Below are 13,115 nucleotides of genomic sequence, written 5' to 3' on the forward strand. Positions count from 1 at the left end.
AGTGGGCCGTGGTCAAGATGCAGACCCAGTAAATTACTTGAAAAAATGACTGTAGCAGAACTGATAAAAAAAAAAAAACCCTGTAATTCAGTGACTCTAGTTTTCTAAGCATGAACCATTGCGGCTTCTGTAGCAGATTCTCTGTTGCGGTTTATCCAATCACATGCATTTATGTAAATTATTTAGCTGAAGGCAGCTCATCGGCACAGAAAGTAGCTACAGGGCTACAGATGTTATCTCAGAAAGGGAAGACTTTTCACTGATTTTTTTATTTCATTTAACCCTCTCTGGTTTGATTAGCAAACTGATGACATTGGTTAAATGAAAGTCGTTGACAAAAAAGACAATTATACAAAGAATTAAATGTTTATACACGCAGCATCAATTTAAAACAGATGTGTCTCATCTGTTCAGAGTCAATGAGAAAAAAAAAAGGTAAGGTGAAGTGCCACTAAGAAACAAAACACAAAAATGTCAAATTGTCTTATTTAGCCATAAACTATTTAATACAGGTTAAGCATTAAAAGAAAACTCTTATCACCATTCAGTCATGTTACTTCCTTAACCAAACCTTTGCAAGCATGGAATTTTATGTAAATGGACCTTCACGAATTTTACTCGAATACCCCTGCCCTAGAACCTTGTGGACAAATGATAAATTTGTGGAAAAAACAAAAACAAAACAAGAATCCATCTCGTGACATGAGCAAAAGTCATATCTGGCACATACTTTATTTTATATTACAAAAAGGGAAGAAAGGAAAGCTACAAATTGATAATTTATACAAATACAACACAGTTTAAAAAAAATAAGAAAACTTCTGAAATTTAGTAAACTCTCAGTGCTCAATAAGCACATCTTCTGCAATGATCCCGCTGACTGAAATCCCTGAGGAAAGACAAACACACGCAAGACTCATGTCTAATGGTTTTCATTTTGTACAAGTGATAAAAACGAGGGAAAAGACGGTGGAAACGATGCACTACTTTCACACATAATGGTGAGTATGGCTACACACTGCATGGTCTGAACGCAATCTTAGACATTTAAATCCATCATGAGCCACGATTCATGGAGGAGAAACAGGCTGTGGTCAGGTCAGCTACAGGGAGAAGCAAAGGAACAATGATAGCGGCACATTGCTTGCATTTTTCATTTATTATAATCCAGTAAGCCTGATTGTGAAATATAATTATGTTATTGAGATTTTGAGTAGGGCAGTTAACAGGTTGGCTATTTTCCCCCTACTATAATCAACAATTTGCTTTCAAAAGTGGCTCTGAAAGAAAGAATAGATGGATGAACTTGTTACATGGTTATACAACACAGTGCCAGCTGGTTTATTTTTATTATTTTTTTTTTGTTTACAAGATACCACAATGGAAATAAATTAAGAATTAAACTCTGCTAAACATCCAATAATATGCCTTTCAAATATAGTGAGCAAACTTAAAGAAATGATCTGAATATTCTTCATGATTTGAAACAAAGAAGAAAAACATGAGCTAGTGGTAGGGTTGACTACAGTACATGAAAGTTAATTACAAGTAATATATTCGCACACAATATGTACAAATATTAACAACTGAACTAAAAACAAAGACAGAAAAAAGATAGGAGAAGTGAACATTAGGATTTAGTGATTTCTGGCTCAACGTTCTTCGCGAAATCTCAGGCTTCTTTTACACAATGGCATATATTAGGTTTACTTTATACACTAAAATTCAGTATGAGTGATACAAAAATCACAAAAATAATACACCCAGATGACATATAAACAATCCCTTACAAACCTATGGCTGTGCATTGTTAGATGAGTGCAATGTGGTTTATATTTGGTTAGGAGACCCTCAAAGCTTTGCATCTGACACAGTTCCGAAGTTCGGCTACAGTTTTGCTGTGAAACTAAGTGAAAGGCAATCAGAAGAACATGGTCATGTAGTAGCTCAAGCGCTTCCTGTTTAGCACTGTTGCATCAACAAATTCTTTTCCAACTGGCGGAGCTTTTAGCTAAAAGTTTGGCTCAGACAAGCAACACAGGCTTTGTTCTGGCAGAGCAAAGGAAAAAAAACTTTAATCCGGGAATATTTGTGTAATTGTTCTGCTGGAGGAACATGAAGGCTGGTGCCAGCTCAGTAATGCATGGGCTTCAGGTGATGCTCTGAGTCTCATACCTAATCATCTTTAAACTGTAAGCTTGAAACATTTACATACAAATTGAAATATATTTCTAGTATTTGATATTGGGCCTCATTTATCACATTGGATACAAATAAATTCATTTGTAAATCATTCCTAGGGGCCTTTAAACAAGAAATTTGGCATTCATGAATGTCCAGTTAGTCCAGGTAAAAAAAAAAAAAAAAAAAGTTCATATTCTATGAGAGTTTGTGCAAAATTATGTATAAGGAGACTTACTAATGTTACTAATGTAATAATTGTTACTGCAATTTTATGTATGGATTACACGGACAACTTTAAATATCTTACTAATTTCAATTGCACACACTAATTTAGTGAACATTGTGTGAAACTGAATTTCAAATGCAATGCAAAACAAATTAATAAATGAAGCCAAATGATACTAGCTATTTAATATGGGGAAAAAGAAATGGCACCCTATAAAAGGAAAACAGTGTTTCTGAAACTTTTGTAAATTTGTTCGGTTTGGCCTGTAAAAACATTTACACACAACTGTAGCAAAAGATTGATAAATGAGGCCCAATGTTTTTTTTTTTTTATTTTACTGGATGGGTTAATAAAAATGACAGACTGTAAATTGTCCCAAATAAATAAATAATATAACACAATCCAAATGAATGCTTTAAAATTAGCGAGGAATCTGATTTTCAGGTTGTGTTACTCATATGGCAGCAAAAGGCAGACTGCAGGCTTCAGCACATATATAGTAGATAAAGCTTTGGGTTGAAATAGTAAAAAATATGATTTGAACAAATTTCTATAAGGCCAAAGTGTAGCACTTTGCGTGTAAAGCCTGTCCAGTTTACACCCAAACTACTACACCATCCATCTATACATTTCTGTACAATGTTTACAACTGACAAAACCCTGTTAGGCAAAAACACAGCGTCAATTGATCTGAGAGTCGTTTAGCTCTGTGTCAATTATAGACTAAATTTCTTCGTTAGCAGAGAACTGAGCAAAGAGCAAAGAAACCATTTGTGCTACAGTACATGTTTTACTTTTTGGAAAAAAAAAAATCCTTCAAGCTACATGTAGCTTATTAACTTCAAGGGCGCACGTCATTTTTTGGCAAAACACTTCAAATGAATCCATCTGTAAAGATGATCACCGTCCATGACACTAATATGCCTAAAATGCCACAAAAGAGCTTATTTCACTATACGAACTTTTCTTATTATTTTCAATATGGCAATTAATCATCTCTTGTCAGCACCTTCAGAGCTTACTCATTATCACTCAATCATTTGACAAATATGTTTGCAGCTGAATTTCATAAAATGAATTACCAAACATTGTGTAAAATATGACACTGGATGGATTAATGTGCATTGGAACTGTTCTCGATAAAAAAATACCAAAAAAAAAAAAAAACAGCTGATTGAGGCTCCTGAATAGCTAAACCGTAAAATGTTCACCCTGGTGTTAGAAGATCGTGAATTTGGATCCTGACACACACAAGTGGCTGGGAATCCATGAGAGAATAATCGGCCCTCCTTTCTGCAATGGAGGGATGGCCATTACTGACCATTATTGGTGGCCATTATTTGTCTCTTTCTGGTAGTTTAGTGCATCACTAGTCAACTGTTTGCAACGGTTAGCTCATGTATACGAATGAGAACAGTTAACACTTTCCTTCATGCATGTTCAGCTGCCATGTGACGATGCAAGAGCAGCAATGTGAAAAGATCATGTCTTGGAAGCTCGCCTTTGCACTCTCTGCTTTATAATTGTAATAAGGGGACTTGGCTAGGTGATAGGAATTAGCAATGGTGCAACATTATTAAAAAAAAAAGTGGAAAATGTGGTAAAAAAAAAAATGGTGCACCATTACAGATGGCTAGAATTTCTTTGTTGACTATGTGACTCCTGTGATCAGCATCAAGAAAGCTTCCTTAAAGATTAGATAATCTAATCATATGAATCAAGGAACCCAATGATATTCAAATGCTCCTTTGTTTCTGAGCACAAAAATTCATTCTTTCCTAATTTTGCACCTCTTCATGTCAAACGCCGCCCTACATATACCATTAGGCATCATTTACCTAATTAATAGCCAAAGTATTGAGAAACTTCAAGTATATACCAACAGCCCACTTCAACTTAAGTGCTCCTGTTGAGAACGCCGAGTCCTGTGCAGCGCAAAAATTCCAGAGAAGTTCTTGCATGTCATAAAGTTGCAGTTCTCAAGCAAGTTCTCCAATGTACCAATTTTGGACCCCAACCTACGAGGGAAACATCTCAGTCTCTCTAAAGATAATTCTGGCTGAACTGCTCAAGATACGGATCACTTAGCATGAGAAAGTATCTTTCACACTGAGCTCCACATAGTGTGTTTGAGTCAAGGGGCCATTGTCCTCAAGCCTTGTTTCTCCATGATGTTCCACAGCTTGCGCAGGTTGGACTGGGTAATGGTATCGTCAGGTTTGAGCTGCAGGGCTCGCAGGTAATTAGCTTCAGCCTCCTGAAGTTTGCCGTTCAGATGAAGGATAGCACCAAGGTTCATCAAGGCTGCAGGGTACTGAAGGACAAAGAAAACGAGATATCACACAAAATTCACAATTAATGGGTTCTACTTGTTTAGAAACGATGTCTAAGGGCAAACTTCATAATGATCCATGTTGTGTCTATAAATGCAAAAATTCGGCCTGAGATGCTGTTATTTCACCGTCCATCATCCTTCTGGACACTCATCATCTATTTTCCTTGTGTCAAGGTCAGATGAATTATGTCTACCCATTTGCAGATTTCAATGGGAACAATATGTCGAGTGCAGTGATTCTTCCAGGAGAAAGGGATTGAAGTAGGTAAATAGATCAAATGTGTCTTGACATAATCTCTGCGTACTGTCGAAGGATTTTCAGGTCCCTATACATTCATAAGAAAACACATTTGCTACAGTGGCTGAAGCCAAAATAAAGGCAAGCCTGGCATGAGCAAAGTTCCCAGCTCACGCTGTGTCCAATATGTTAAAGCATTTAATTGCAAGTGAGTGATCGCGGTTTAATCTTAAACTCATTTCTGGAACCATTTCATGCTTCACTTGGTGTCTCAGAGGAAAGACGGCAATATATATCTGCAACACTCAGGAGACCTCGACCTCAAAGGTTAGTTTAGCAGACAATTTTTGGCAAGCTGCCAGGCCTCAGACTTGCAATATGAAAGAAGGTGGTCATTTTGGTGGCGCATTAAGTAATAAATTACTCAGGTATGCGACCCTACAATAAGAGGTCAAACCACAAAATGAGATCTAGGGACGAACTAAGTGTAGCTTTGGCATTAACTATTCACAGGCAACACATCAGACAGTCAACACATGTTAGAGAGTATTCACAGAGCACATGTATTTTTACACTTAGTCAACTATTTTATTGCCAAATAGACTTCCTGTTTCTATCTCTGGGTGGGAGCATATGTCTCATCACATTTAAAATAAATATTTAAAGTGGTGGTATATCTGTTGCCACATATATAATTATATAAAATACAGTCTCAGTAGAGCCAGTTTTCTGTGCTTAATTGTTTCGAGCTGTTTCCTTAATGAACAAAAGAAATAAACTGCTAAAAAAACTGCGATAAACTGGCTGTAATAATTATCTGTACGCACTGTTATCTAAAGCAGCCCTAAAACTAGCCTTCGCATGGCTCTTCGAGGGGGAAGCAGTGATTTTAACAGCGAAACACAATGAAATAACGTTCAATTCAGGTCTATTCCTCTGAAGACGAGATACTGTCAGTAAGAGTGATGGTCTTGCTCACAGCGACATGCTGGTACTTCAGAATGAAAAACCTGATGGATGTGCTTTCAACATTGCTCCATCAAAGGTTCAAACAACCCACTCCGTTCACCCACACACCCCTCCTTAATCCCCTCCATCCACCCCACTCCAGTCTGCCATTCTCCATTCCTCCCTCCTAAAGCATGCAGAGACAACAGCAGCTCCAGATGTGGGAAGGATCAGATGACCTCAACAGAACCAGCTGTTGAAGAGACAAAATCAGCTGGAGAGCAGAGATGAGCAGGTAACCCAGGGCTGTGAGATTGAAGAGTTTCAATGGAATGTTCCATCTCAAACAAAAACTGTTTGTATAGAATGTATAAGCTGTGAGAAGTTTAAGGCAATAGATATATATTCTATTCTATTCTATTCTATTCTATTCTATTCTATTCTATGGCCTTAAACTTATGTTTGGATTGTTAACTCATTACTTTTTGTAAGTCACATATAGCACATTATACCACAGTGCTGTTCTTGAATTTGATTGGCCAGAAGGTTTAACAGCAGTGCCAACTGTAGTTCAAATCACAAATTTATATTATTCTTATACATTATTGTTTCTATAGTAACAGCTAAGGGACGATGCTCTACAGAATCTAAGGCTAATAATAACGAAATAATTGTTCACATTTATGGAAGGAGTCTCCAGTCTCAGCACTTTATAAAAGTCTTTTCAGGGCAGAGGACTTTGTGCTTTCTGGTTTCTCAGTGACAAGACAAGCTGTGTTTTACTCACTAACTTCAAGTAAGGAAGAAAAAAATGAGAGGCTGATGAGGGAATGTTTATAGCTGCTATATGATAAGTAATAATAGGAACTAACTTAATAAAAGGTATAACAATTTGTTCTTTAATTTTTACCTGATTAAAGGTATAACAATTTGTTCTTTAATTTTTATCTGATTAAAGGTATAACAATTTGTTCTTTAATTTTTATCTGATTAAAGGTATAACAATTTGTTCTTTAATTCTTTAATTTTCATTGACAAATTGCTGGAGGAAGAAAACACTTTGGGACATGCTGCTATAAGAAATTAATTAACTTCAGGGTGATTATTTTCTAACAGCACATCCAGTCATGTTTTATTCCTTACTTAATTTATAACTAATACATGTGCATGCAGGTAGTGAATACAGCAGTTACTTGTAAACATTAGCATCTTATTAGTGCCTTATTTATTTATTTATTTATAAAAATATTTATTTATATTTTTTAGATTTAGTGTTACCTGATCCTGTACTGTTTCTAGAAATATATGCAATCTTTAATGTAAAGTGTTAATAGAAACTAACATTCTTAATGGTTTAAAATATGAACCTGTTTAAATATGACTGCTGCATGGGCTGGTCACTTAAACTAATTTTGCAGATGTCCAGTCAGAACAAAATCACTCTACAGTCAGCCGCATATACGTGATAGTCTAATGTACCGTAAGGAAGAGTAGAGTGCCATGGTTTGCTACTCACGTCAGGTCTCAGGCTAGCTGCTTGTTTGTAGTACTTCTCCGCTGCATCATTGAGGCTGGCTTGTCTGAAAGAGCAAAAACAGTAAATCAACATGGGACAGATTTATCAAAACCTTGGCACTGGCTTCTAGAGCACCTCATAGTACAGAATGTCACCCACATGGTATTTTCTTCATGATGTATTGGATGATCTAGATTGGTTTTAAAAATAAAACCCCACTCTAACCAAATATACCTTCAAATCTGCACCCTGACTAAAAAAGTACAGTGAAACCAGCAGTGAAGAAAAACAACATTTCGGTCCATCCCAGAAGACTAGTGTCTATAGAAGCGACAATAAAAGCGCAAGGCAGGAGTCTTTTCCATATGCTCATCGCTTATAAAACCTACTACCTTTGGATCTTACTACTAGTCTTCATTTCCCCTGAAACCTTTTTTTGCATTTATTAATTTTCCAAAACAGTTTTACAGCATACAGCTGCTTGTACTTTCTGGTAGCAAATGTCTTATTGTTGTTTAGAGACTAGGACAGACAGGGACTGATGGCTGCAGTGGTCTTGGTCATTACAATAATGAAAGAGGCGGGTGGTTGATTTGTTTTAATGAAAAAAAAAGCAGCCCAACCAAAGCTTGCATTCAGTCTTCCTAGGCTTATTAAACTCCTGTCTTCAAAATACAAACACCACTATAGCATTTCAAATGCAAGTGGTCTAGATGTATACCTCAGATAAATCTGAAGAGGGACAAAAGGATTCTTTGGGGGAAAACCCACTAAACAACCTGTTAAAGGTATAAGCGCAGATATATAATATGGGGGGATATTATGTGCTCTGAGGTTTCAGAAAGTAGAGGCAAAAAAGTGCTGAAATGCAAAACTTTATTTGCAGGGATGTCACACATCACCTCCATATACTAAGTTTGGACCAAGTTATCCATCATTCTGTCTCTGGTCGGTGAAAGACTGCAAATATGGGCCACAATGTTTCAGCGGTTTACATTATGAAGAATCATCTGTGGTTAAAGTAGGCTGGAGTGTCCTCAGACCTGAACTTCTGAAAACTAAAAAAAGGCCAGGGGTGGACTGGGAACAAAAATCAGCTTGGCAATGTGCTTTAAAATGGACCTTGCTTATGTCCAAAATGACTCAAATAAAAGTGCAAAATGTTGCGTGACAATCTCGCTCATTTAATTTTAAACAAATACTAAGAAACTAGAAAACAAATCTATTCAGCTCATTTTGTACAGGTTACTTCTTACATAAAGCATCGAGTTGATTGGCAAATTTTTCTGCCGCTAAATGATTTTAATGCAAGGCTCAAAATATTCTTCAGGTTGCACCTGTGCTCGTATTTCAGAAAATGCTAGCTAGTCATCTCTCATCTCTCACCAACCAACGTTTTCTGCTAAGTAGTTTAGAAAACAATGTAGTTCACAGTAGTTCACAATGTAGTTTAAGTAGTTCACAAAACAATGAACACTTTTTTAACACTTTGCTAGATCAGACAGCACAGTTTTTCTTTTCCTGTGCTTTCTCTTTTATTGTTGTCTAGTTTACGTGCGTCGACAGACACGGGAAATTAATAATCAAAAATTAATGGACTGAACCAATCACAAATAGTTTTTTGAACAAATTTCCTGATGACCAGTCAGTCTCTATGTCTATCTATATTATGACCAGCTCTATGGTCTGGTGTCTCCACCACTATAATCCGTGTGATACCATAGCTACACATGAAAAAAGAAATGAAAATCTCAAGGATATTTTGATTAGTCTGATCTGTTCATTGAAAAGAGTAGTAAAATTCTACCCTATATTTCTGACAATTATAAACGCCAGACAAATATTAAAACTTAAAATATACTGTGATGGTAATATGGGTTTAGTATTTAAGCATGTCCATGAGTAATCTACAAGATTTCCTTTTCTTTACAATCTTTGCCAACATGATGAGTCTAGGCCTGCGTTATTTTCCCATTTACATACGCACAGTGAAATGTGGCCTTGGTGCTTTGCCACGCCATTGTACCACCAGTGGGAAAGTGGTCTCCCATGAAAGTGGGATTTAAATGAGTAAATATTTGTGAGATGGGACTGGGTTTGCTCTCAAGACCACAGCTACAAAATTGGAATAAACACTACAACGAAGAGTGATTAGAGGTAGAGAAGCAGGAATATGAAGTGTGTTTATCAGTGGACCTCCATGAATATAAATAGACCTCCATGAACTGGTATTCTCTTTTTTTTCTGTCAGTTATTGCCTTGCCACAAGGTTTATGAGACAGGCACTTTTGGCTTAAAAAAAAAAAAAAAAAACAGAACGGGTGTGGCTGTGCATCATATGATTGGACCACTGTGATGCATTGGATTGGCCCTGGAAATACAGTCGGTAAACTGCTGATGCAGCTCAACTGCTGATGCAGCTCATGGCAGAACACTGATCCAAAAAAAAAATCAAGCATGCTAATTGTTAATTGGACCTAAAAACAACTCTTCAGATGTCTGAGTAAAATACATTCCCCCTGTGATCCAGGAGTCCAGTGTATTTTGCTTAGCCTGCCAGAAATTAATCCTTGCCAGGGTTTCGAATATCCAGTGTTTGTTTGAAGATGACTGAGGAAATGGATAGTTAGGAAGCAAACTTGTCAGAGGAGGAGGGTTCCAGAAAGCAATAAGAGAGAGCTGGACATCTGAAGCCTCCTTCATTATCTCTCCACCCTCTTGCTTCTCACCCCCCCCAAGCTGAGATCCCTCCATGTGTCCTTCCAAAACAAACATCTAAAAGAACATGTGGTCTGAATGAGCATGACCACATGCCAGCAGGACAGCAGGAGGCAAAGCTCAAGACTGTGATTAAAAGCCAAACCCATGTACACCCTCGCCTGAAGACCTGACAAAACTACGGCCCTTCAGTGCTTTAAAACACTGTTGTACTTAATATTAAGTGCAACAAAAAGCCTGTTATCACATGGGAAATACAGAACATGGAATGGTTTTGCTTGTCTTGGATGCCTATAGGCCGGAATGGAAGCCTTAAAAGGTAATGACGCTCGCAAGTTTGAATCCAGAATATGGCACAGCCATCCGTTGCCAGGAGTCAAGAGAGCAAAATTGGCTGTGCTCTCTGGGTGGGAGGGATGCCATTACTCTCTCCCCTGCCAATCACAGCAACACTAGCCAATCATGGGCTCCTGTGAGCTCATGTATGCATAAGAGGGCAGTTAGCCTTTTCCTCTAAGTGTACTATTCTGCGCTGGGATGCAGCACGAACAGTAGTTCAAAACATGCAGAGGTTGACTGCATGTATCTTGGAGGAAGCACATGCTTGCCCTTACCCTCTCCGGTTGGTAGCTGCTGTGTGATAGAAGACAGTTTAATAGTGGGTGGGAATTAGCAAGACCAACTTGGAGAGAGAATGGGGGAAAAGGGTATGATATGCTTTAGTGCTGGCAAATATTTGTGCTTTTGTAGCAGTGAAGAGATTTCTTCTCACAGCAGTAGGGTTACTAATGGACAACTCTGATGCATTCAAAGACAGGCCTCTGATTTTGTTATTCATCATTCATAGGATTTCTTGTGGGAGTGTTTCTTGAGACTCTCATCAATTCATGGAAAGCTGAGAACAAATCTCGGCTAGGAGTCTTACCTGAGCATATGTGCCGCACTGAAAACCACATCAAACTCCTCGCTGTCAAGCTGAGCAGCCTTCTGTGCCATCTCGGCAGCTTCCAGGAGGCGGGACTCCTCCAGCAAAAACTGACCTGAGACAGCAAATGAGAGAGTGAGAGGACATCACATGGTGTTTGGTTTCATAGGGTGAGTGTTGAACTGTGAACCACTTCTTTTGGTTTGGGGTGATGGGTCTGTTTTAGCCCCTCCCAGTTAGTGAGTTTAATACAAGATAGTAAGCCGGCCTTTAAATTCCTATGGCCATGCATGAATGCATGTGCTTTCACATATACAGTGTTTAATCTGTTTGAATCTGTGCGTTTTTTCCCCCTCTGTGTGGTTCATTTGGGCAGAATTGCACCAGGTGAGGACCAAAACAACCAGTTCTCTATTCTCCAATTGAGCTAGTGCGGTTCGATTGCCAAGAGAAAGCGACTCTGAATTGACTCAACTGTAGGAAGTGAACCAAATATGCCATGTATTTTGAGTAATTTGAGAAATGTAATGGGTCCTGGATATATGGACCAAAAAAAGACAAAATAAACACTGGATGCTATACACAAAATGTTTTACATTAGTTATTTATATGTTTATCGATTAATGTAGTGAATGCTAGTACTGTGTGTTCTGATTTTTGCGATTTCTGTGCACACTTGCCAAAGGTTTATTTACTGTTTCCGGTCACCGTATTTCAATCCCATGAATGAAAGAGTAGGTTTTTCAGCTGCACACATCCCTCTGCCAATGTTTTTCACTTTTTTTGCTCATTTAATTATGTGCAGTGAGAACTTAAACTAAAAGTATCACTTTTGCTCTGATTCAGACTTGGCAAATGGACAACCAAACAGGTGTGAAAAGATTTGCTGGTAGGACTACTTCTCAAACTAGTTACATCGGAAGAGCTGTGGGTACTGACTAGGGGAGGAGCTGAGAACCAGGTTCGCACTAGAATAAACACAGTGTTGACTTTGGTAAGCTTCTCCAAAACATCACACTCCCATAATGTCTCGCCAAACCATGCATACTTTCCCAAATAGCTGTGGAGGAAACCTGAACCACTACAAGTGCTCTCCAGCAAATGTCAGTGCTCCACCACCATCACTGATTTGGGCTACATCTGTGGGCTGAAAGGACAAATACGGCTTGCCTTCATTCCCGTCAGCTTTGCAATGCTGGAGAAATGTTTTCCAGTCAAATCCCCATGAGGAAATTATTCAGGTTGAATTAGGATCCACTCTAGCAATCCATACTCAGTATCATTTAAGTAAGAAACACAAGGAGTCATATTCTCTAGTGTGCTGGATGCAGTTTAGAGAAATGTGCAAAGAAATGTGCGAGCCTTCATTTATTGGCCAAACGGCTCCATGTGATCCCTGATCAGACATACAGAACAGTACTATGTAGATTCCTTGGCAGCTAGAACTGCCAGTAGGGCTAGTCAACACTACTTTGATAGAGGTCTGGGCTATACCCAGAAAATTCTCTGTCTGGAGCCCAGTTGGCTATGTGAAAAGTGTGATTTAAAAGGAATCTGTGGAAAATGATGCACAGGTGTTGGCAAGAAAAATATGCCAAGAACCTACCAGTGATAACCAGTGGTAATATTACAACTGATTCCAATACATTTTTCCCTGTTATTTTCATGCTCACTAGAAATGTTTCTCCACAAATTGCATACAGTTGATATCAATTATATTCCTTTATTTTAATCAGGTCTCAGAGGACTTCCCAGAATTTCAAATGGCATGGCACACACATAAACACATGTCAATTCCCTATAGAGATATAACAGAAAATAGTCAATGACAGGTTGGTGTTATCACCAAGTGGTATACTTTTATTCTCTTACATTCTCACTAAAAAATGTTCCTCAAGGTTTTTTTTTTTTTTGGACGATTCTAGCTTTCTAAAGCTACTAAAAGAGAATTAATTGGAAGTTTTTCTGAAAAGGGGAAAAAAACAAACCCTTTAGAGTGCAAGTGTATAAGTGTATATTTATCTA

The 13,115-nt window shown here is 37.9% G+C and overlaps 1 protein-coding gene across 1 annotated transcript in view; it reads right to left on the reverse strand.

Annotated features, from left to right (window-relative positions):
• Positions 1-718: 718 nt before the first annotated feature.
• Positions 719-13,115, reverse strand: part of tmtc2b (transmembrane O-mannosyltransferase targeting cadherins 2b) — a 99,179-nt gene continuing 86,782 nt past the window's right edge. Inside the window, exons 10-12 of the mRNA XM_026927546.3 lie at positions 11,091-11,205; positions 7,448-7,511; positions 719-4,724 (exon numbers count right to left, since the gene is read on the reverse strand). Coding sequence (XP_026783347.1) covers positions 4,545-4,724; positions 7,448-7,511; positions 11,091-11,205 — 359 coding nt within the window. The 3' untranslated portion in view covers positions 719-4,544. The remainder of the gene's footprint in view (positions 4,725-7,447; positions 7,512-11,090; positions 11,206-13,115) is intronic.

The sequence above is a fragment of the Pangasianodon hypophthalmus genome, chromosome 6 (assembly GCF_027358585.1).
Source record: "Pangasianodon hypophthalmus isolate fPanHyp1 chromosome 6, fPanHyp1.pri, whole genome shotgun sequence".
Classification (NCBI taxonomy): Eukaryota; Metazoa; Chordata; class Actinopteri; order Siluriformes; family Pangasiidae; genus Pangasianodon; species Pangasianodon hypophthalmus.